A 25,207-nucleotide genomic window follows, 5' to 3' on the forward strand; every position below is an offset into this window, starting at 1 on the left:
GCATTCCTGTTATTGTATCACTAAATTCTGTTGAGATGGTCCTCTCCTGTTCTCTCAAGGAGATAGCACAGACAATAGGTTTCTTTCATACTAAAAAGGCTGGTGATGAAACTGTTTTTGACACTGAACATAAGTTTTAGAACACAACACCAGAGTTGTTGTAAGTGGTTGGTAAGCTTGTCTTTTTAGAAAGATAATCGTTTTATACTGCATGACTTCCAAACTATTAGAAGGATTTGATGTATGCTGAAGACTCTACCAAGCTGTTTTTGATAAGTAGTCTTATTTTTTGTTTAGCAAGGTCTTAAGGGTGATCTTTAGTCCCCCAGGGAAGAGATCATAAAAGTCTTAAAAGTGCTTTTGCAGAGTTTTATGTATTATTTTTAAGCATGAAGATTACTAGCATGAAGATAACAAGGCTGTTATAGTACAACATGTTCTTTGTTTTGCAGGTTATAGCTAACATATTAAGATTCTTAAAATGCCAGTTTTGTTTGTTAAGTATTTTGAGAGCAAATAGATGTAATCCTATCTTACATTCTTAAAATTAGTTTTTCTGGAGAACGAAGCAGTAGGAGAGATCTGGTCTGAGGATGGGTGACAGGAATTATGTCACTAAACACATTTTCCCAATACAAGTAGTCATTACTATTTTACTGTATTTAATATCTATTTTCTGTAGAAAGACTTGCAATTTCCTTTTATATATGAGGGAACACTTCATTGCAATAAATAGGGCAAAGAGGTGGGCTAAAAATAAAACCAGAATCTGTAGCACACAAGAAAATAATTTAGAAAACCAACCTCTTAGACATCCACTATAAAAAGGTTCTAAAATTTCACTCACAGCATTTTCTCATATAATTTTTACTACAAACAGATCCACAGTTTACATGTAATTCTTTGATTTGTAATAAATCAAGTAGGAATGGTGGGATAAGCAGTAAGAAATACGAAACTTGTGCTATATGTTTGGGGATGGGCTGGAATGCAGAACAGCCAGAGGAGAAGAAATGTTTGTCTTAAAGTATTGGTTATCAGATTGTGCTCTGTACTGTAGATAGTCTGATAATGGTCTGTTGAAGACTGGCAGAGTGTCAGCCAGTTGCACTATGCTGGTTCCAACTCTTTATTTTCAGACACATGTAGTGAAATCGGTGGGAATTAAAGGAATATATTTTATTGTGCATTTTCAGAAATCCCACTAGGCATCTCCTTATATCTTTTGATACTTTAAATCCTTGAAAAATCTGTTTCTACGTTCTGTAAATCACAGAGGATAAAGTTAGAAATCAATGCAAAATGGATTTTAAGTTACTCCTTTTGTGTGAACGCAACTGAACAGCTTTTTCAAACTCATCTCCAAACCTTGGAACGGCTTGGAATTTTCTCTTGCTTGTGCATTTATGGCAGCAGTCTGAGTAGAATGATATTTGGGAAAAAATGAAGTATGTTGCTGTGTTACTGTCAGATATTGTGGGGTGGTGCTTGATATATGAGAGAGTTCCCAATTTCCGGTTTCAGATGATTGGGCTGTAGTGCACCACAGAGTAATGTAAGACCTGAGTATTTATTGCATCAATAAAAATGAAAATACAACTGCTATGAGGCTTCTGTCCAATAATCTCTAGGCTTTGTACATCAATTATATAAAATGCCGTAAGCTGCAGGAAATAGTTATTATTGTCTCAGTTCTACATATGGAAGAAAAAGGTAGAAGAAAGGAAAGAATCTGATGTAGCAGAGTTCGTAGAGCAGATGGTCTTCTTTTTGAGCTTCAAATCATTTTCACCCAGGATCATAAATGTCAAACACTGGAAATACCTGTTACTCTTCCCATTGAAACCTCTGCCAGTATATCTGCAGCTTCATCAAAAAGAGGTCATTAATTAAGTACGGCACTGGATGTCAAATAAATACAACCTGAAGGACAAGAGACAGTAATGATTGCCAACAAAAAGGAGTAATTCCAGTACCAAGCAAACACATTAATAGGGAGAGCTAGATGTGATCAGGATTCTGTAAGTCTGATAATTGGTAATACTTCTAAAATATGGATCATGCAGTCCCAAACACATTATCTCAGCAAAGCCAAAACAGTATTTGACTTGAATGCATCTTGCTTGACTGAGCATGGTCGTAGTAAAAAAAAAAAAAAAGTTAATCTCTATTTACAATGTTTAGTTTACCTCATTCAGGTAAAATTCTTCCTTCTCTGCCATGATGAACCTCTTCAGCTGACTCTTAAGATCCATTCATCAACTTTGCTGTCCATTACATTTCAGTTCCTCATCACCGTTAAAACCAATCCTAGGAAAAAAAAAAAGTGTATAAGAATAGCTGCTGGTTTGCATGGATTTAATTGTAGAACCACAGCCTGTGGATGTACATCTTTCTATGTTTGTTTACATGACACTCTTTGACGTCACTTTTATCCCTCCTGGGATTATGTGTTCTTGTCCGTTCTTACTTCCTAATGGTGTATTTATCTTCCACGTTTTTTTCCCTTCTATGCCCTTTTACATAGTCTCCCCCTTTCTCATTGTATCTTCCACTGTGTTTGTTTAAATCTCCTTGGGATAATTCCTTTCCACCATTGATGAAAAACTTTGCTTTAGGAAAGAAACTACAGACAAAAGACCTATTAAATGTAAGATACAAGCAAAGAAATTCTGATGTATAAAAAGAGCAGCGTTCACTGAGAAGCCTTATGGAATATGTATTTCATCTTCCTGAAGCTGCCAGGTTGACAGCCACCATAAACCATACAGGTTTGTGGTTATATCTGCCCTACAGCCCCTATGACATAGAATGTAGAAAGGGGATAATTTTCCCGATCAGTTAAGTGATTTGAAGATATGCTTCCCATTGAAAACTGGGACTTAAGGTCCTAGAGTAAGCTAATTACATTAATTAAGGCAAAGATTGTAAATGGAAGGTTAAGAAAAAATAAAAGATCATTCTTACTTTGTGAATGTTATGTCTGTGTTTTGTTTCTTTTAAACCTTAAAAATATTGGAAATGTCAAGTTTCTCATAATTGCTGGTGGACCTCCTGTGGGCTTTGGGAGTGTTCTTATAGCTTTCTGACTTTCATTTGAAGTAGCTACACTGTTGAATCTTAAACATAGATTTTAATTTCATAACAGTTTATTAGGTAAAATAAATTAAAATAAATAGCAAACAGAACTAAACTACTTAAGAATAATTTGTCTTCAGAAGTGTGAAGTATTCGGTTTTCTGATTATCTCTTTTGTCATACTGTTACCAGTATTCTGGTCACTGTGGAGACTATAACATAGATAGGCCTAAATGTCTAATGTAGAAAGCAGAGAAAAAAAATGGCTTTTGTGTCTTCTTTACACATTCTAAAAGAGCAGAGAATGGGTAAAATTCCAGCTTTGAAAAAAGAACATGTTGGGTTGCTTTTGGGATCACAGACTTCTTAAAATCAGACGGTATCATTGGTTGTTTTAAAGATACAAGTATTTTATTCCAGGTGTTTTGGCTGCAAAGTCAGAAGCTTGATTCTCATAATAGTGAGGGGTTTTTGCTGCAGATGCAGCCTCCTTGCATACCATATGGTGGTAATTAACAGTTTCAGACTTAGTTCTGAGTTTTCTTCTGCTTCGATTATTGGTTGGTTTGGGACAAAATTTTATTGTCACAGAAACCGAGTTTTCTGTCTGGGTTTAACTGCAGAGAGGAGTAATGTGCATGTCTTGATGAGGCAGGAGAAGATGAGATCTATTTAGAACACTAAGAGATAACATTAAAAAACACCAAGTACAACCTGTTTCTTTTCATTAAGCATTTTACCATCCCTCTGTAGAACTGAAATAGGTCATGATTGGACCCTGGAAATGGAGAGAGACAATTTGAAAGACACAGTTGGAATGAACAGTTTCCTTTAACAACAAAATGTTTGCACTTTTTATGAGAGCAAGGGTAACATTGTGTAATCTTGAAAAAAGATACTGCTCTGTGAGGATAAGTCCATTGTCCAGTGACGTGACTTTTCCTGTCAATCACAAAGGTGACAAGGGGGCTAGATTAAGTAAAGCTTGCCCAAGATTAACAAAGGAAGATTATTGACCTCATCCTGAAAGGGCAGAAGCCTGTTTTATCATTAAACCTTGGAAGAGGTATTTCCTTCATAGGTGGAAAGCTGTTTGGCAATATAGAGGCAACTTTCTTGTAAATGAACAAGTCTTCCTGTGGATTCTAGCTTGGAACAGAAGCAGAAGACACAAAACTTGGGCCAGTCTTTCTTTGGTGCTGTTGTTGGCAGAGGTGGGGGGAGAAGGGCCTAGAGGGTTTGACTCAGCGCGATCGGTGTAGGTTCTTGCCTGTCTTTCCGAAGCGGGAAAAGCAAGAAGCAGCAGCATCAGGTGTTGGTGAGTACAATCCCAGCTCAGAGTTCGATGAAATGTTGTGCCAGCACACATTAGCAGAGCAATCCGCAATGCAAATGAACAATAGAGCCCCATCCACAAAGCAGCTGCTAACTGCATAAAACTGTTACCAGGATTAACAATGCCAGAGGCTGGAATGTAATCAAACTTGAACAGGTGAAATGGTTACACAGCTGAGAGAGACTGTTCTCTGGTACAGGGTGTCTCTTTTTCCACTGTTTGGTGGCTGAGAGATAGGTCTTGTGAGTAGCGTGATTGACTTCATTTTAAAACGTCGGTACTGGGTATTTGGGTTCTTTAATACCACTCTTTACAGTTTCGTTGCTTTTCTCAGTAAAGTGAATAAAGCCATATGAATTTGTCAGAAAAGGTAAATCTTACTTGTTGGGAGGGAACTTCTTTCTCAAGGTTTTAATTTTAAACTCTTGCTGACATATCTTTTTTGACATCAAGGATTTTTCTGAATGTTTTCAGGGGGATAGTTAAGCTCTCATATATAATATTGGAGCATTTTCCTTGCTAGAAGATTTTTAGCTTTGTACAACTATTGACACACATAGGTTCTATGTGGAAGTGTCCTTTCTTTTTTACATGGTAAAAGTAAAAATCCAGACCCACTGAAAGGTCTTTTTCACTTTCCCCAGTAATGGCATAAGAAAGAGCAAACTAAAACAGGGATGTAAAGTGAAAACCCAGATAACAGTTGAGCATTTCAGGTAGTTGTTCTGAATGGCAGAAAAAAAAGATCATGAACAAGTGGGGAAGACAGATTCTTGAGCTGGTGTGCTAGAGGATACGTGTTGAACTCTTGTCAACAGCAGTAGCTGATGTGTGCTCTCATCTGCTGGTACAGAAAGGAGAGGATTCCTCTTAGATTGCAAATCACGCAGTGAATGTGTGATTGCTACAGATCTTTTTGAATGAATAATTCACTGGTGTACTGTAATTTAGCCTACTGAGATGTGATTGCAGCTGTTCCCCTACTGTATATGTGTTTTGATTAAGCGAAGTGTTTCTTAAACCCAGTAAGTGTATAAATAGCCCATGTATGTGATATGCAAACACTGCATATATGCACTCCTAACAAGAGCAGTCTAAGGAACATTTTGTTTTCGGGATGATTACTTACATGGGTATTTTAATATATAGTTTATCTTTTAAAAGATTCTGTGTATAACACTTCCCTTTCCTTTTCTGTCCAGCTATGATTTTTTCTTGTTTATGATCCTACAACAAATAATTTTAGTCAGTATTGTAGTATCAGCATATCTTTGTGTTACTAATGAGTTTATCGTTCCAAGACCTTTACAATATAAGAAATTATATCTTTTTTTGCCTGTTTACAGGTAGGAAACTGAAATGCAGAAACAAAAGGAAAACCAAGTTTTCCATGGTTACAGAGAACATTTAAAAGAAGTAGAAATTGAGTATCCAGAGTCCTTTCATGATGCTTTACCAATAAACTACTCTGTTATCCTCACTCCCTTACAATTTCTTTTCCCCAGAAAGAGAATGCCAAGCAATTTGTGATCTTGAAAATCACCTTATAGTGCTTTACTTAAAATTCAATCCTTGTGTTCTTTTATTTATTCTCTTATAACAAACTTGTTTTATACTCAGAATGTATTTTTACATACAAAAACACCCGCATGTACCCAAAACGTACAGCAGCAGTGATTCTTGAGGTTTAGGCAGCTGTTCCAAGTACTTTGTGTCTGTAACCAATGTGTGACACAGAAACACGAGTGTCTTTGGGGCCCCCTTTGGAATAAAACCAAGAAACTTGTTCCTGGTAAAATTTGGAGCAATACTGTTCCAATACATAATTGATGGTATAGGTGGATTTAAGAACTGTAACTAAGGGTAATATTTGGTTTATCTCTCTTCAAAGTGTGAATAAGCAAGCAGCTTTCAAGGTATTTCTTCTTTTGGCCTTGTGCATAGGAAAAAAATACCACTTGGTGATAATTGGTTTGAATGTTTGACAAAATCTGAACTGATACTGAAATTAACTAATTTGGTTGTCTAGGTCAGTGCTAAAAACCAGTTTATTCAAGCCTACATATGTAGAAAAAATTACATTCAGCTCCACCTCATTTTTTAAGCCCACTGTTCGCAGCTAGTAATTTTCCAAGTGCAGAACAAAAATTGAAGGAATTGCAAAAGGAAAAAAGGAGCATTTCTGTTGACTAGAGTTGGAAATTTTTTTAGGGCTTGGTCAAAAGCTCATTGACGTCAGTAGAAAGTCTCTCATTAACATCACTGGGCTTGGCTTTTGGGGCATATGATGGCCCAGATTGTAATCTCAGCTAAATCCGATTCTGTTAGGGAATTTATTCACTAGTATAACACATTCAAGCTGCTCAAAACTATTTGCACTAAAAGTTTTCTTAACCAATCGTAATCTTTTTGCCCAAGTGAAGTAGTCTGTGAAAACAGATACATTCTTTTCTTCATAATTTCATGATACTTTATTCAAATTTTATTGAGACCATTTTTGGCAATTATGTTTTATTTATGAAAAGGCACTTTTTTTTTTTTTTTTCCCTGAAATATTTGGATTAATTAAACCAGAGACACCAAAAATTACCCTGGGAAAAAAATGATAAAATTGTAACACAAATCACTAAAACAATATATGTGCTGCTTTCATACCCAATAAAATTATAACAATTAGAAATTATTAAGACTTTTTCAGCAAAGTTTGTAACTCAGATCCCATTATGGTCCAGTGACTTTTTTAGAAATGATACATATTAAAAAACGGAATGCAAAAATTTAAGAAAATAGGATAATGAAAGCTCTGGAGAATCTGATCAAAATAAAAACTGTTGATGCTTGCAGCATTATATCATTCAGTCTGTGTACTCAGCAGCAAGCTTTGTTTGTAGACACTAGCCTAAGTTTTGCAAGGTATCGATGGCCAATGTTAGCAGAGAAAAAAATGAAAGGTTTCAAAGATATGTACAGAAGGGTAGAGTTTAGAGACATGAAAGGGGAAAGGAATATATACAGAAAACGTTGCTTTATGTTGGAGGAGGCATGGAGGAGAAGGCTCTCACATTAATAAAGGCAAGTTTGAAGATACTGGAAACAGTTTTGGTTTCCATTAAAATTAATGAGTAGACCTCTGTGGACTCTCACGTGAGGAGGATTGTTTGTATGTTCCAGGAAGTTACAGAGTTTTGCCATTGTGCCACTAGTGACAGTCATTAGGACTACCTTTGTGAAAAATATTATCTCAACAAGAAATAAAGGTATGAGATAGAAGAGGAGAACAGAAAGAGAATTAGGAGAACAGAAAACAATTACCATATCACTCATAGGTGGGAGATCTAATTGAACTCCGAGTTAAAATAAGTCCTATGGTGAAGGGCATTTAATATTTTGTTACCATTTCATTTCTTACAACAACTAGCCATCACAGCATTAAGCACTTTATAATGTCAGAAAATTAATCGTCCTTGTAAAAACTGAAGATTTTTTTTTCAAAAGAAAGCTGTAAAAGAACAAACAATTAAAGGTAATCAATATCATTGTTATTCGGAAACCTGCGAATACAACACTTCTCAGTTAGGGAAAAACTATTTTGTGTTTCTTTCTTGCAAGATGATCTTTGTTCACTTCAGCCTGTAATCTTGGTTTGTGCTTTATGGATAGGCTTTGTTCTGGGTGTTTTTGAAGCATTGCATGCCTTTTTAAAGATTTCAACAGAAGAACAAACAGCAACGAACTCGAAGAACAAAGGATTCTTCTTTCTTTCCATCTTTTTTTTTCTTCTTTAAGAAAAGAAAGAAATGTTTCATCTCAGTTTTCTCCCCTTCCAGGAAGTTGATGGCAATAAAGTGATGTCTTCATTTGCCCCGCACAACTCATCTACCTCACCCTTGAAGGCAGAAGAAGGTGGGCGTCAGAGTGGAGAATCATTGTCCAGCACAGCCCTGGGAACCCCTGAAAGGCGCAAAGGGAGCCTAGCGGATGTTGTAGACACCCTTAAGCAAAGAAAAATGGAAGAGCTCATCAAAAATGAGCCAGAAGGTAAGGCCTGGGAAACTGGCCAAAATTTTCTGTTTCGTTTTATTTTCTCCAGATTCTTTGGATATGTATACTTTTTAATCTTCTCATTTTCTGCTCCATTTGCTTTTTCTTGCTAGCAAAATGGAAGTAAAGAACTCATAGTTCTTGTCTACATTAGGGATGAATTTCAACAATATCCTGTCATAGCTAAGATTTTTAGCTTTTCCCAAATGAGAGCCTTTGTCTGACATAACCATCTTTGTCACAGTTGCAATAGACACAGCAACCTCCTCAACATGGGTACAATGAACACTGTCATTTTACCAGCCTGGGGGTCATTTACACCACTACTTTCCCCTCCCCCATTTCCAGAGCAAAAAGCAGTGTTATCAGAAAAGTCAATGTTTTTGCAAAATTATCTAGTAGGCATGTCATTATTTAAAAGGTAAGAAGTTAAATTTGGAATTCATGAAAACTTTTGTCGGAAGCACGTCCTACATTGTCATCCTGTATTTATTGGTAGTGCAGGTACTATACAGACACAGTGCAGGCTTTCTCTGCATTATGTCTGGGCAGCAAGTTTCAGCCTTGGCTTATAGGTATGATCTAATGAGAATCAGATTCTTTTTGAGAATGTATGTCCAGTCAGTGACAGTGCCACTTGTGCTCTGTGGGCTGAGACTAATACTGAACATCTCACTTCTGAGAAGCCACCTAACAGCTTTCCTTTAAGTAAGATTTTCAATTCCTATCTATTTGGGGCAGAGTCAAATCCCTAACTGGAAGATGAAGTTCTCACTATATTCTCCATAGGTATCCAACATGCGTACTTGCATCTAGATGTCTAGGAGACTATGATCCAGTTATGTGAACATACTGAACCTTATTCCCTAATGCACACTAATAAGACTTCATTTTCATTTAGACCCACCTATCCTGTTGTAGAAATCTATTTCAAATGTTTAAAAGCATGACCCTCAGCACCCACCTCAATGTTGAAGCATGAATTGACAAACACCTGCAAGAAAATTTTAGGACAACCTGCATACTGGAGTGAAAATATGAGTACAAACACAGCCACATGTGTCACATACATGACAGGATTGCAAATCAAACAAATTCTTTGTCTAAGCATTTTTGATTAATATATAGGTATAATCATAGCGTTTCGTTTTGCATTTACGTTGACTTAACGGTCAGTGCCATGACCTACCTTGAGCCTTTGAATGGAAGACATCTTTCATGTGTATGCTATGGGGCAGGGGAGGGGAAGGGGACCAGACTTTATTATAAGAGAGAGACGAAAGAGCAGGGGCTTCTGTGCAATGTATAAACACTCTTCTTGAGTATGAGGTTGTACAAGCTGCCCAGATTCCATTAAGGAGAGGCCTCAGATAGACATGAGAATGGTTACAGAGCCTGTGCATTATCTCAGCTCTACTAAAATAAAAATATACAGTACAAACAAAAGATCTACAGCTTTGTGAAGAGATTGGGAGAGAAAGGAGGGGGAGCAACTGAATGTTGGGCTTTGCAAATGCATGCAACAGAAAATCTTTTCTTCCCTCTAGCCATTGTTCTATTGTCTTTCAAAGGCCATTAAAATGAACAGCAGGTTGTGATGAAAATTTCATTAAGCCCTAGTTAAATCATTATGAGGGTGCCATATTCATGTCTCTGCTTACTCCCCATCCAGGAAAAAGATTCCATTAAGGAGAGGCCTCAGATAGACATGAGAATGGTTACAGAGCCTGTGCATTATCTCAGCTCTACTAAAATAAAAATATACAGTACAAACAAAAGATCTACAGCTTTGTGAAGAGATTGGGAGAGAAAGGAGGGGGAGCAACTGAATGTTGGGCTTTGCAAATGCATGCAACAGAAAATCTTTTCTTCCCTCTAGCCATTGTTCTATTGTCTTTCAAAGGCCATTAAAATGAACAGCAGGTTGTGATGAAAATTTCATTAAGCCCTAGTTAAATCATTATGAGGGTGCCATATTCATGTCTCTGCTTACTCCCCATCCAGGAAAAAATGAATAGGAAAGGGTTGGGTTTTTTTTTCCCCATTCTCCTAAAAAGCGAACTAACAAAAGTTCAGAAGTTAGAAGAGAATGGAAAATGGGACATGAAACAAAAGGAGGCCAGAGAGGTGAGCTTGCTAGGAGGAAAATTAGACTTGCATAGGAGCATTGAAAGGTGGTGAGGGACAAATACATCATTTTGACAAGTCTCCCTCCCCCTTCCCTTCAGCCAACATGATTGTTTTTAGAGTGGCTAATTAAAAAATATATATTTCTGGATGCAGATGGCAAAACTGTTCTTAGAGATCTTCCACAAATAGGAGTCTTTTTTTCCCTAAAAGATGTATGTATTAGTGCAAGTACAATGTCTTCTCTGTTTGAACTCCAGCAGAAAATCGACTTATTGTCACATTGTCTTCATGTAGTGCTAAAGTAAAGTTGTCAGTCATCACTGGTTACTAGTCAGTTAATTAGCATATTAATGAATTTCCCCGTGAATAAGATAAGTTACAAGTGGGAATCTTAGGTAGTACATGTGGGTAGCAGCTCAACAATGCATGATCACTGTGTATTGCAGTAATAATTTTTAGTCTTGCTAGTTTGTGGAGCTTTGTAGAAGACCAAGAATCTTGCTTAAGCTTTGCTGCATTATGTCAACAACAATAATATAATACTTTATTTCTCTTTGGGAAGAAAGGGAAACATTAGCACCAGTAGCTGAGGTCTAAATAAATCAATTTCCTGTGAATTTCTCGAAGTCCAGATATGAGCCAGATTCCCATTTCTCTATGTAGTCAGAACTTTATATATTATTTAACCTGTACAATGGGCTATGTTTGTTCTGTTTTTATTGTTTGAAATTGTCTTCTGAATTACTGTGGGAAATGTACTTTTGAAGCACTCTTTTCAATGGTCTCTTTCTTCAAAACTGGAAGAAGGGAAGGTCTGGATAGACAGCTTTAGGTCTTGATGCAAACCTTGTATCAGTCAGGGAAAGGACCTCTTGTTTCTTAAATGGGTTTTGAGGACAAATGAGATAATCCAAAGTATTGATAATAGGTCTGACTGTTTTAAATAAACTTTCTTGATATACAGTAAATTATTTTCTTACATTTGTTAGAAAGCAATAGTTAATACTTAGTAAATTTTGCCAGTAAACAACAAGGATTTTTACAGTGTTACGAAGCATACTGCTCAGAGTGCACAAATGTGCACATGTATGTGTGCATAAATGTAAGCACATACGTGTGCCCACACGTGAGTGGCACAGGAAGCATCATATAAATTGTTTCAGTGTTGGTTTGTTTTCTATATGCCCTTGGTTAATCTTCCCTGTAGGAAGCCATGCTGCCTACTCAACTTCCTTTTTCTCCTTGCATATGTGTATGGTTTTGTTTTTTGTTGGGGTGTATACTTGGCTCTAAAGCCTCATGCTCTTCCCCCCCTCCTTGTAAACTTGCCATTTTACTCTTGCTATATGGAAGTATGTGACTGACAATGAGTCATGCTGACGCAGAGATGTGGAGTGTTTCAGTGAATATAAAACTTGTGGAATTTTACTCCATGCTAATACAGTGGCCATTTTTCTTCTTTCAAATTCTGTAGAAATTTCTCATATGTAGCTTTAGTATTAGGCCCCCAAAGGCACAAACCTATTACTGAAGTCACACAATGTTATTTTACATGAAACATTCTGTCCTTTCTAACTTGAACTGCAGAAGAGGAGTCAGTCCCCTTTTATTCCTGGTGTACGATAATGAAGATAATGGAGTGGGTTTGGAGAAGCCTTATATACTGTGACAGACCTCAAGCCCTTGCCCTGAGGGTCGTCTGCCAACCATGGGATTCCTTTTGCAGCTAAAATCATTAGGCGAATGAGATACAGGCATGTTTTTCTTCTGTTTTCTTAAGGCATCAGAGGATGGCAGAGACTCTCTGTCTGTCTGTTCTGTTCATTTGTAGAAATGAAATGGAAATCTCTTTGAAGTCACTGAGCTTGACACAAGTTCATGAAAGCAAAGACCAAAGCAGCCACTTAGCTTTTTCTTGCGCTGTTAATGAGATTGGATTGCTGTATTTTAATTTATGTGCCATGCTTGTGGAAAATTAAATCTCTGGAATCTGTGTAGCCTTTTCCTCTAAACGTATGGCTTGGCTTCTGGAAAAAAAGTAGGAAGCAAGTTAATTCTCCTATTTTTTTTTGAGTAAGCCAGAGTACTCACCACCTCTTTACATCTTCTAACTTTTAATTAAGAATCAATCTTCTTTTTCCATTTTGGCAGTACATATTTTTAACAGGTTATATATCTCTCTGTTTATCTTTAAAACTTATGTACTGTATCTTCTGAGGCAACATCTACCTTATTGTACAGAATTTGTAGGAATAAAAGGGATCTACCTGATCACAGAGACCATACATATGGGCGTGTAGGAAATTAATTCATCTGCATGGCTCATTCTGTAATAAGGACCTCTGAAACTGCATTTGGTTTGGCTGCTTAAATGAATTCTTTGAATATTTTATAAATACATGTACACAGATACACATATGTATATAAAATGTATGTATTATATATATTCAGGCACACACACATACAAGAATTGTGTATATGTAGTGCTTAATATTGCTCCTACTCCAAAATTTTGATCTACTAGTCCTTAGGTCTTCTGAGCAGGAACAATTAATCCCAAGTGTTTAGTAAGCAGGTAACATATATGTTTGCAGGGCTTTAAGAGGCAATTTAAGTATTAGAGTGTCATGTATTATAGTATGCTGCAATGCTAGAAGTAATTATTGTGTCGTAAAGAAAAGGAGGATAAAGGCCTCTCGGGCATGATTTTTGTCTTCTGAACATCCCCCAAAGGGTATTTGTGTTTGATGTTTAAGTTTCCATTATAAATCACAACACCTGTTCTTGTGGTAATTTAAATGGCTGTTGTTTAAGCAGTTCTGTAGTCTATAAAAGTGAACCATGTTGAATTCAGGCTTTCTAGTTGAAATAAGATCCTAGAATAGCTACTAATATTATCAAACTTTTAATCAACATATCTTGTAAAGAAATCAAGAGGTTTCCCTTTTCTTAAGGCATAAATTCCAAAGCAGGCCATTAATAGGCATAAGAAGGAACGCCTTTGAAATGCAGACTTTTGTTTTAAAATCACATCTGATGAGATGGGAAGCAATAAAGTGAACAGATTCAGGAGAAGCCTAAGGATAGTCTAATTGGTTGAGGTTTGAATTTCTTTTATTTTGTTCTTCACTGTCCCTTGACAAAGTACATGTTGAAGAGTCTTTGTAATGCTCTTTTACTGAAGGACAAACAAGGATACTTTGCAGTTGAGTACTTACAAGTTTTGATCGTACAGTCCTGATGCTGTGGAAGGATGCTTCAGTGCATTGTGGTTCCATGTTCATCTGTGCAGTCTGTCACCAGAAATTTTGTCTTTCCTTGTGGAGTAAGCCAGCATCAAACTTCTGTTCACCACTTTCAAAGCCTCTGCCATATGGAAACGTGCATTCATATACTGCTGATAAAATATTAAAAAAAATAAGTAATAAAAAAGTAAAAGATGAAGTTTATGAAATAGGCCTATGAAGAGTAGACACTGGTAAATGCTGTGATGGCTTAAACCTTTATTAACACATGTTTTAACTCTGGAACAGAGATAGTCCAGTTTGAAGCCTTGCCAGCTCTTACTTGCTCCAAGTGAAGTTTATGCATTTGTCACCTTCAGTTTTAAGTGTTTTTTTCTTCCTAGTAGTTTAGCTCGATAGTCACAGTTTATTTCAATGGATGTTTTCAAAATTTGCTTAGATTCCCTTCCAAGGCACTCTTGATTGCATCCTCAAAGGTTTGTAGCTTTTGGATTTTTCTTTTTGATTTTTGATAAAGGCATCTGAAGTGCTGATACAGCATCTTAAATATAAAGCATTACAGTCAAGTGAGATTCAGGAAACCTGTGCTTTTGGAGAGAAGTCTCTTTCCCCCTCCATGTTTTAGAATTAAAGTCTTCTCTGATTCATCTCCATAACTAAAATTTCCTTCCAGGGTACATTAATTCCATAATATTGGACAAGCAGAAGCTAAAGCAAAGTGCTTGATCTCTAACTTCCCGTGTTTTACAGTGCAGCATGTAAGTGGTTCACCAAGACCAAAATAATTTTTTGGGCTCCTTTCTGCCCCCGATGCCCCAGATAACCAGACTCTTCAATAGCCACGATTCATTTAAACAGGGATTTTCAAAACTTGCTGCCAGTCGTATCCCCAGATCATTTTGCCTGTTGCCCCCAGTGTGTTCTACCTAGATGAGTTTGCAGCCTGCCTTAATTTTTTTATTATTTTTTTCCCCCCCTTCATTTCTCCCTCCCTTGGAAAAGCCATTAGCTTTCTGAGCTTCATTTCACTCCTTGGATCATTGCTGGAGAAACCTCTGACCCAGACTGGTAATATACAAATATACATGGGAGAGTGTGCCAGCTCTTTCTGTATGCTTCTGTGCCACAGCTTTTGGGGATGTCATTTATTCAAGAGTGAAGAGCGAGCCACCTGTTTCTCATGCCTCTTGTCCCTCATATTAAAGGTTCAAGCCCTTGCTGAATAGTAACATCTTAATCTGGGCCACATACACATTTAGCTGAAACCTTTTTGTCGAGCTAGCGGGGTACGTGGGATTTTTTTTTTCCCTCTCTCTTACCCCCGAGGCGCTTGTCACGACCGTGCATATTAAAATTAATCAGACCTCCCAGGCATGTGTGGCTGTGTGGTTTAACATGAAGAAGTGGATATCAAGCATTTGCCCTAATTAAATAGGCCTGCTTGGTTTTGTTCTAGTGGATACTTGGTCCTTTTTTTAATAAGAGCTGCTTATGGAGGAGGCACGGACAGCTCTAGAGTTACTGGAGAGCTCACTTCAAAGTTTTCCCCACCACCTGCGCCCAGGATGCTGAGACCTGAAGGGCTCCCCACGTTATTTCTTAACAGCGCAATTTGCAGGAAGTAAGTAGAGGGGGAAGGGGAAAATACAGCCAAATGAGTGAGAGAGCAATGAGGGAAGGAGAGGAGAGGAGCTGGGATGAGCATGTAGATTGGCTTTTTGAAGTTGATTAAGATGACCTATCATCCTGTCTGATTAGCTTTAGATCTCAGTCTGTGCCATGAGCTGTTCACAAGGCTGTCTTGTATCTTCTGTTTACCAGAAGCAAGGGAAAGCCTGTAGTATGGCAAGGAGCAACATTTGCAGCAACTCCCACTTGCTTGTTTAGCTAATGAAGTAGCCTTGTAAAAACACTCTTAAAGTTTGAAGCTGTTGCTTACTTTTATTATGTGTCTGCTTAATGTTGATGTTTTTAAGGTGGTTTGAGCCTTGCCAGTTTTGTACAACTTTCTACATCTCCTGCATTGTTAATAAGCTGTACTGGCAAGATACAACTCCTTTCATAATTTTTTCTTGTCACACAATTTAATTGTATTGTGATTCCTGCATTGCCTCAGGAGAAAACAAGCTACATCTATGTGATTTCTGTCCTGAAATGTATAAATGCAAAAAGCACTCAAAACAGGGTAAGGAGAATTGGGGAGGCGGACATCCTAAAACCTGTAAAATTGTAACTAAGGGCTGAAACCATTTAGCAATTCAACAAGTTAATTTTAGCCAAAAATAGTAGAAAATTTGGAACGATCAACATTTTTAGACAAAATGTTTCATTGGAAATGGTAGCTTTTGTTTTTAGATGTTTTAAGATTATTGAGCTGAAAGAGATGAAAACATTTCAATTACGATTAAATAAAACATTTTGGGTCAGGTGCATACAGCTTTTCCCCTGACTTGGTTTGGCAGCTGAAATGAAAAAATTGAAACTAGTTGAATGAAAATGAGTTTCAAACCTGGAGAGGTTTTGGGTATGTGTGTCTAATGACCTGAGGAGGGCAAGTAAGCAGTTGTTGTTAAGACAAATTTACATGTCTGAATGTTATGCACTGTGGTTTTGAGGGTAAACTATAATATATCAGAAAAGCTTTCAAAATTTTATTTCCTCCAAATATGCAAATTTCTATGTCTTCTGAAGCCTCAGTCAGAAGAGTTTTGCAGCACCTAGGGCATTTGATTTTGAAACAGATTTTGGAAGTTTATCATACTTCCTATGTTAGACATACTTGGTGTGCCTTTGCAGCAGAAACTGATGAATCTATTCTAGAGGGCCTAGAAATCTGCAGTCATTACACCCTCAGAATGTGATTTTGCTTTCTATTAACATTCTTGAAACCCAGTATGCAGACAAAATGAAAAGCTTTATTTATCTGTTTCCATAACAGTTCATATCGCTGAAGTAAAACCCAGCAGGTAGGATGATACTCCATTGATCTAAAAATTTATTGCGTGTCCATGCACTAACTCGTTCCTCTCTTTCTCTGTCTCTCAAAGTATTATTGTTATTACTATTTTATTTTTCATTTCAAGCCTTGGCACAACCCAAATGTAACCATATTGACACTGCCAAGCATCTGTCTGGTGCTTGACAGCATCATAGAAACCCTTCCACTGTTTCATCTGGGTTGCTATTGGTTATTTAACAACACAATGCAAACGGTGCAGTGTGGGTGTGTATGAAATGGAAAGAAAGGTTGAGGTGGGGGGAAGGAGCCCTGTACAAGTAAATACATCTTTCATCATATCTTTTGTCTGGTCTGTTTGCTGTGTGCTATTCGGTAGTCAATAGTGTTCTTTGACAATTCTGCAAAAGGATAAGAAACCTTTTCTTAAACTTTTATTCCCCTGCATTTATCTCCAGAAAGTTTTCTTCTTGTTTTTTTTTTGTTGCTGTTTAGCTGATGTGACATAAGCTGATACTTACGAAACGCTCCTTATTGAGCCGTGATCTTGTACAGGTGAAGTGGACATTTTGAGAGCTTATGAAAGGTTTACTGTGAAGGTCTTTGAGGCAATAGAGTTCTTTGAAGTTTGTGTCTTCATTTATTTATTCAGCCAGGGAATGAAAGTGAAAAGTGAACGAAGAGAGAAATTACTCTGTGCTTTCTGCTAAAGAATGCCCTGTTAGCGCTTGTGCGACACGGTAAGGCTTTCTGAGATGTTTAGCCTTGATTTAATTCCTAGTTAAGATCTCTCCTCCCCGCACATTAATATAATGTCAATGTAGAATGCGTTGTATGGTGTAATTACTGAAGAGAGCAGTAGTTGGGAAAACAGACGGTAATTGAACACATGGCTGTTTATTACAACAGGACACTGCTCCTACGCTGGTATTTAGGGCATTAATAGGGAAGAATTGATTTGTTGTTTTAAGATGAATTCAATCACTGTTGCTTAGGCCTTTGTTTGTTCAGGCCGAGTTATGCTTTGTTTGTGTTATGTGCCCAAGAGGTTTACACACCACAGCGTGGCATTAGTCATGCAGAGGGCTTGGGAGCAGAGAGCCATTTAAATGAACAAAGGACATTCTTCTTTTTTGGCTCTGTTTATCTCCCTCTCTAATTTTGTTACCCTCTAATCTATCTCCATCTCTCTCTCTCTCTTTCTCCATCCTCTTTCCGCCTCAAACATTTTTGATCAATGCAGAGATCCTCCTGCTTTCCTCCTCCCCCCTCACTTTATTCACCCTCTCAAAGATGAATGGAGCTCTGATTGACAGGTGGCAACACGGGGTTGTGGTACCGTGTAACTAGGGGTGGTTGCTCCCAAGTTTGTGCAGGGAAGAATTGGGATAGTGTTGGGGGTTCGGGGGAGACACAGGAACATTCAGCTTGGAAGAAAATTACAATTTCAAAGTAAACACAGGGGGAATGAGATGTACCACTGGATGCCTCCGCTCTGGTGTGTTTGAAAGAGGGAAGGGGTGCACCTTTTGTGGCCCTTTAAATCCTGGGATTGAATTGGCCTTCTGCTCCCTTCTCCTTTCTACAGACTAGAGTCAGAGGGAGGAAGAGTGAACCATGTGATTGAAGTTGAATTCCTGGTCTCCTCGTTGAGAGTGGTATAGTTTATATTCTAGGCTCATTGTGCTTGAGAGGAATCTCATCTTGATTTATTGATGAGTGTGGAAGAGTTAATAGACACTTCAGAACAATGTGGGCCAAGTTCTGATCTCAGGTGTAAGTTCACAATTCCCACTGAATACGCAAAAGCTTGAAGAAGGCAACATTTGACCCAATACAGGATTTGTAAAGAACCCAGTGTGAATTGCTTTTTTATCCCTGTGCAGACAGGGATTAGGCCTATTCCTAGAAAGAGCATTACTAAGAGAACTGAAAGGTAACAAGAGCAAAGTCTACGCCGTCCTCTATTTCCTAGATGGTGAGATACTTGTATCTAAGTAACATAGTTCATGATGAATTAGCACTCAGACTTAACCTTTTGGAGGGATAGAAAGTACTAGCTTATACAGCACAAGGAAGGAGAGCTACAGATTTGCGACGTGGAGAGCCAGATTCTTCCTGTCAGGGAGAAATAGCCACATGTTCATACATGCAACACACAGGAAGGGATATGAGCCTCAGTTGTTCATCTGATCCTTTCAGTCATAGTTAGTGAAATCATTGAATCTCTGAACAAATAACAGAACCACAGGAAATGACAAGTAGAAGACGATCTGAAGTCCAACAGTGTCTTTATCCATGCCTGCAGTTATAGGCAGTTGGTTGTGTATGGGACATGCTACTTGGCCATTACTCATAAATCTTTTTGGAATACCTGGAAAGGGCAGTTTAAAAGGCCCAGTCCATATGCCTGAGGGGAAATTTTCTTTGCACTTAAAAATAAAAAAAAAACCACCAACAAAGCCAGATCTTGTATTCCTCTGCCAATAAGCAAGAATGATCACAGCTAAAGATTTATACAACCCTGGAGTTACAACTGGAGTCCAAGTGCTTTATCAGTAAGGAAGATGTCTCTCCCCACTTGGAAGTGCTTATCCAAGTGTCCTGTTTTTCCAGTACAGTTTGGAATGTTTCATTAGTTTTGTACTGTAGATTAGCCCACCCAATCTCAAGGTAAATAGTCTAGAGACAAAGAACACATGGAAGAAGAAAGCCTCTCTGTTCTGTATGCATCATTGATCTTTTTTTGGCTAAACTTCTTTTTGTTCTTTCTCTGTTTTGCCCACAACACATATCCCTCCATTACTGTCTTATCTCCCACAGAGTCAGACACCAGGGGGAATAAAAAAAGAGGGAAAAAGTCAACAACTAAGCAGAAAAATGGTTTCAACTGTGGTCATTACCGTGTAGTCAATCAAATACTGTAAGATCACTGTCTTGTTGCACAGTCTGAAGCACGCCAATGTCTTTTTGCTGGGAAGTCTATACACTAACCTTAAATAGAGCAACATATTTCCAAATAACTCCTTTTCCTCGTATGGGAAATTAATATATGAAGATGAAACTAGAGGACAGCAGGTTTTTGCTAATGATTTTCAGCTGCAACAATTCTGGATTCACACTGAGCTCATGTACAGCCTTAATCAGCAATGCTGTTTAACTAAATATGGAGACATCTCACTGAAGATTATTTTATTTTAAGTCTTTTTTTATGCATTTCCTCTTGCTGTGTCATCTAATTGATTCACAGCTCCTGTGAAGCTGTGGGGTATGGGACACAGATCCAGGCAAAAGGCATTCTTCCTTTAAAATTTTGGCCAAGCCAATCCTATATGAGTTCAGAGGAATTAAGAAACTGTCATTGGTCAGTAACTAACCATAAAATTATTAGATGAATAATACACATGACATAGGTATTTAGGCTATAACCTGTTCTTCCAGCTGGAAAAAAAAATGCTGTCCTTTAGAGATTATAAAGTTACACTACCATTTTTACCAGTATTTTATCGCTAGACCGGCTACTGAATGGGGGAACATAGTACCCAGTGGATGTTACACAGTGTGCATGAACTGCTGTTTTAAAGTAAAGGGGCCCTCAGAAGTAAAAAAGACAATGTAATTAGGGGTTGCATTCTTACATTGCCAGCCTGCAGAATTTTTCCAGTTTTTCTGTTGTAAAACTCTTTTTGTTGGTTGTTGCTTTTGTTTTGGCTTAAGGCCTTAAATATAGCACCTAGGAAACTGCCATTAAGGTTCTAGAGAGAGAGAGAGTACAGATACAGTTCTGTTTAATCTTTGGTTTCTCAATGTCTTTGCTAACAATTCATTTGCTTATATTGGACATTATAAATGTTCACCAGAAATCACACCAAATGTACCATCCACCACAGTCCTAAATATTTTCAGGAGCAAATGGGATGCACTTTATGGCCATTTTTTAACTTACCTGCTTTGGGTATTTTTAGTATACAGGTTCCTGTAGACATAAAGGCAGGTGACAAAGCATCAAGAGAAGAATGAAGATGCCTTCTGCATTTGCATAAACAGGCACCACTGTGGGAAAAAAAACAGGGAATCAATTTTTGTAAGCTTTTAGTATAGTTCTTTGAGGGAGATTGAAAGATGTGCCGTAGTTTGGGTTTTTTTGTTGCTGTTTTTGTTTTTTTCAAAATCATTTTCCTACTAGGAGGGAGCATTGGGATTGTTTAGCAAATCCCAGGTAGCTTTGCTCCCAGGCTGAATGCATTCCATGAAGCTGTCAGTTCTTTAGCTTAATACTGGGTCTTAGTGTATTAATTCAAAGCTTTCAGTGATCTAGGACACAACATGTGCCAGGAGTAGGAACTAAAATTAGAGGCAGACTTTTGGCTGTGAGAGCTGCTTGAGGCTACTTGAGGTGAAAGAGGGAAGAGGCCTGACGTCAGTCTCAGCCCAGGGACTGCATGATGTCCAGAGCATCCCCTCAGGTACAGGTTTTTCTTTAAAACACACTGCAATGTATGACCCTTCCTCTCTTGTCTTATCTCACTCACTGATACTAGGTGGTTTGTTTTACCCACCAACTCCTTGTCAAAAACTCTCATAGTTCACTTTTAGAACGAAGTCCTGTTCTTGCTAGGATTATGATTTTATTTTTCCCCACTGTAAAAGAGGAATGAAAACTTAAGTAGTAGCTAATCTTTGATAACATACACCTAAAAAAAGTGAAAACGTTGTGAAACACAGTGAAATTCTTATGAAAGATTCTCAGTTCCCATTCATAGAAAACAGTTGTTAATAATGTAACCTAACAGTAAAAAAATTATTAAGTGAAATAGGACTGAGTGACAGGAAAATTGCTTCTCTCTCCTTCACTTCAGTGAATGTATTTTTTTATGTAGAATTTTATGCTCTTGGCTGTATGCAAGAATCATTTCCCTATGTTGTTTTTTTTCTGTATCATAATTCTTTTAAGGACTATGAATGAGAAATAATTAGACATTGTTGTTTGGTTATGTAGATTCTCCTGTGATTCCTTCTTGTTTACTTCATTTAAACTGTCAATACTGTTCTTCCCATGTAGAAATAATGACTGTGTTACTTCATGAATATGAGATTACAGAGACTTTGTTTTAAATTGCTGTAACAATTGTTCCTCCTCTGTCATTGTTTCAGGCCATTTTCTTCGTGAAAAGATAAATAGTCAGAAGCACAAGTTCATAGACATTTAGTCTTTACTAAAAAGTCTTCCAGTCTTTACCTGACTGGCTGGTTTCTCTCTAATAAAGCCATAAGGCTGCACTTTGGTACTTGTGTGGGATTCACATAAAAGTAAGAGGGGGTCCTGGTCTAAATGAGATACATAGAGACCATCTGCAGTACAAGAATTGTGCCTTATATTCAAACATAGAAAGATGTATCAGTTTTTACTGTTAGGGAAAAAAGCCTTCCCCTCTGAAATCTGTACTGTGAATCTAAACTCTGATATTTCGCTCTATTCATGTACAGCACTGTCTTTGATGACTGTTGGAGTTCTGATCTCACAGGGAGAGGAGAATATTGGAGTTGAAATTTCTTGAACAGAGCTTAGGGGATAATATTGTGTTTAGTTTGTTTCGCTAGATGCGAGCTAATCAGAGAGTAATTAACAGTCAAATTGCCAAGGTCCTTATTCATGTAAAGGATCTGGTACTGAAGTCCTCGATGAAGTAACACTCACATTGAATTCAATGAGACTTTAAACTAAACACATGAATCAGGATTTATCCCCAGCTATCTTCTCACTGTCAGTTTTTTAATGAGCATCCCATAAAAGTATTAAACAATTGTACTGACTTTGATTTTTCAAGGTTTTGGAGAAAATTGCTTGCTCAGGTGGTAGAAAAAATACTTAAACAAAAAAAAGCACATTTTTCCATGTGTTGTCTCATGTACTGTTAAGCAGATTCAGACTGTCTCACCTCATGCTTGCTGATAGGCAGCACGTGAAGGATGTTATAAAGAGTATCGTATAGGAATTGCCACGAGGAAGAATTACATCTGATAAAGGCATTTTAGACCTTATTTTATGTTATTGGAGTTGAGGTAAAATTTAGACAGAGACGTAGCTATAGATGCCAGTACTTTGTTTGTTTGTTTTAGAAATGAAAGGAAAAAAATGCCACTGCTGAGATCACCGCGGTGCTTAAATGCCATCATTTTGTGTCAGAAGAAGCAGCTAACATATCTGGATTCATCCTTTGCCTTGCTTTCCTCAGTTGTCACTGAGAGCTCCCAGGCTGAGACAGATGGCTGCTGGTTTAGTTGTGTGCGTGGGAGACAGGAACTTCCACATGTGATTTTTTACCATTTGGTAGTAATTAGTTTGTTGTATAAATTAACATTAACTGAACCATTCTTCAGGCATTGTTTGTAATTATCTTATTTGAGCCTCTGAGTTGTGTAAAGAAATAAAAAGCAGGGAAGAAACAGCTTCTTATTTTGTACAGGGAAAGGACTCTATCATTAAGCAGAACAGAGCAGCAATTATCATTGCATGCCCAGTAGACTGAAAACTTTGAAAAAACACTTTAAAAAGAAAGATTATTTTTTTTCTGTAAATATTAATGGAAATTAACGATGTAGAAGTACAGAAAATTATATAACATTTGTAAGAATGTGCTATAAATGCAAGCAATGGTGATCATGCCTCCCTGGCATCATCATTATTACTGCTACTACAATGACCACCATGGCTACTTTATTTGTTGTGTGTTTGTGAGGAGTAGAGGGTTTCCTTCTTTTTTAAAGTATGTTTTCTCAATTTTATTCCAGGTTTTTTTCCCCAAGTATTTCCTGATTTTTTTTTTTATTTTTTTTTGGTGGTAGACAGTATGGATCTTGTGTGTCCGTATGGAGCAGTGAACAGAACTAACAGCAGAGTTAGTGCTGGTTTTCTCCAGGGGTTTCTGTCACTTCCAGAGACCAGCCAAATTGGAATTGTCAGGAGAGCAGCCTCTCACATGTTCCGTGGCACTTCTGTTTCCAGATTTGGCCAGAATCCAGACATGCAGAGGTTCATGGACGTGTAAAATAAAAGGGAAAATGCCCTCTGTTATTAGGCCAATATTTTAGTAATTTATTGGGGATCTCTAGGTTCATGGGCTGGAAAAGTTCAACGCTTCAGCAAGTAAGAAAGTTTTATATTTCATTAGACTGAAGTTCTTCTCTTTCCTACCCAGGAGTAGGTGAGAATTGGTGTTGGTGTCCATCTTTTAGTGTAGCTCTCCTGCCCTGGATACAAAGCTGGCAAGCTGGGCAATACAATGCTGTGCAGTAAATCCTCTCGCATATAGGCTAGGCTGCAGTAGTAAAACTCAGGTGCAGTCCATCACAAGGCACTCCACAGCTTCATTAAAATTAATTTAGTATCCAGAGTGTACGCTCTAGTGTAAAGTTCATGTGACTTGAGTCTTAAAGTGTATTGGCATTTTCTTGTGAAATAAAATGAGAAGACCGTTTTAGATCCAGACTTGAACTTCTCTAGGTAAATTCATGTGGAATCTGGTTTTACCTAAACTCATTGCATACAGGGCCCATCCCTGAGAGTTGTGTTTGGGTCTTCTTTGTCTTGTCAGAATTGCCAATAATATTTACATTTGTCCAGTTACCTGGACAATAAATGCTGAAAAAGGACTTGAAATTCTGAAATGAGTAAATATAGCTGCAGCTTAGTAAAGAATTGTTCTGTTTTTCTTGTCATGGTGAATTAGCCTATATGAAGCTCTGTGCTGTTTAGGGAAGAGGAAGGTGGGAGGGAGTGTGTGGGAGCTTTAGTGGATGGAAACACAAAGAGAATGCAAGCTGAGTGTGTTGAAACCTGTGGCAAAGAGAAAGCTACTGTGGTTGGTTTTCTTTTTGGTTTTCTTTCTGACAAGGGTGGGTGCTGTAGCCAAGAATATGTGTGGTTCTCTAGCTTTTGGTATCAATGAATCGGGCATTTTCTGAACCATTCAACTGAACGCTTTTTTTTCTTTTTTCAACTACGAAAACTGAAGGTAGCAACCATGCTGTCACTGATGTGGCAGAGGTGGATAGGCTTGCATTTAGCTGAAGTGAGCATGTGATCTTTTCAGTTCACCTTCAACTTGTTGAAGGCTTGTGTAGCAAGAAGGAAGAGAGCTGAACAAAGCCTCTGGTTGTATGAAGTTTACAGCTACAGCATCTTCGTAGCAACTGTAGGGCCATTTTTTTCATCCCTGGAGGAAAAGAAGGACAAAAGTTTGGTCCTGTGGCTAAAGGCACAAAGCAGAGTCAGAAAATAGTTTCTTCAGTTTTTTGTTTTGTAGGCATTTTTTCAACAGATTTTGCACACAAACGCGATTCTGTGTCCAAGTTCTGTGTTTTTAAAGCATGGTTGATAATAGTAACTGTATTTCTTCACAGTGGAAAAATTTCATTCCT

The 25,207-nt window shown here is 37.7% G+C and overlaps 1 protein-coding gene across 1 annotated transcript in view; it reads left to right on the forward strand.

Moving 5' to 3' along the window:
• SOX5 (SRY (sex determining region Y)-box 5) overlaps positions 1-25,207 on the forward strand; it is a 289,699-nt gene that overhangs the window by 63,615 nt on the left and 200,877 nt on the right. Inside the window, exon 3 of the mRNA XM_010003011.1 lies at positions 8,242-8,452. Coding sequence (XP_010001313.1) covers positions 8,242-8,452 — 211 coding nt within the window. The remainder of the gene's footprint in view (positions 1-8,241; positions 8,453-25,207) is intronic.

This window comes from Chaetura pelagica, unplaced genomic scaffold (genome assembly GCF_000747805.2).
Source record: "Chaetura pelagica isolate M959 unplaced genomic scaffold, ChaPel_1.0 scaffold117, whole genome shotgun sequence".
Lineage (NCBI taxonomy): Eukaryota > Metazoa > Chordata > Aves > Apodiformes > Apodidae > Chaetura > Chaetura pelagica.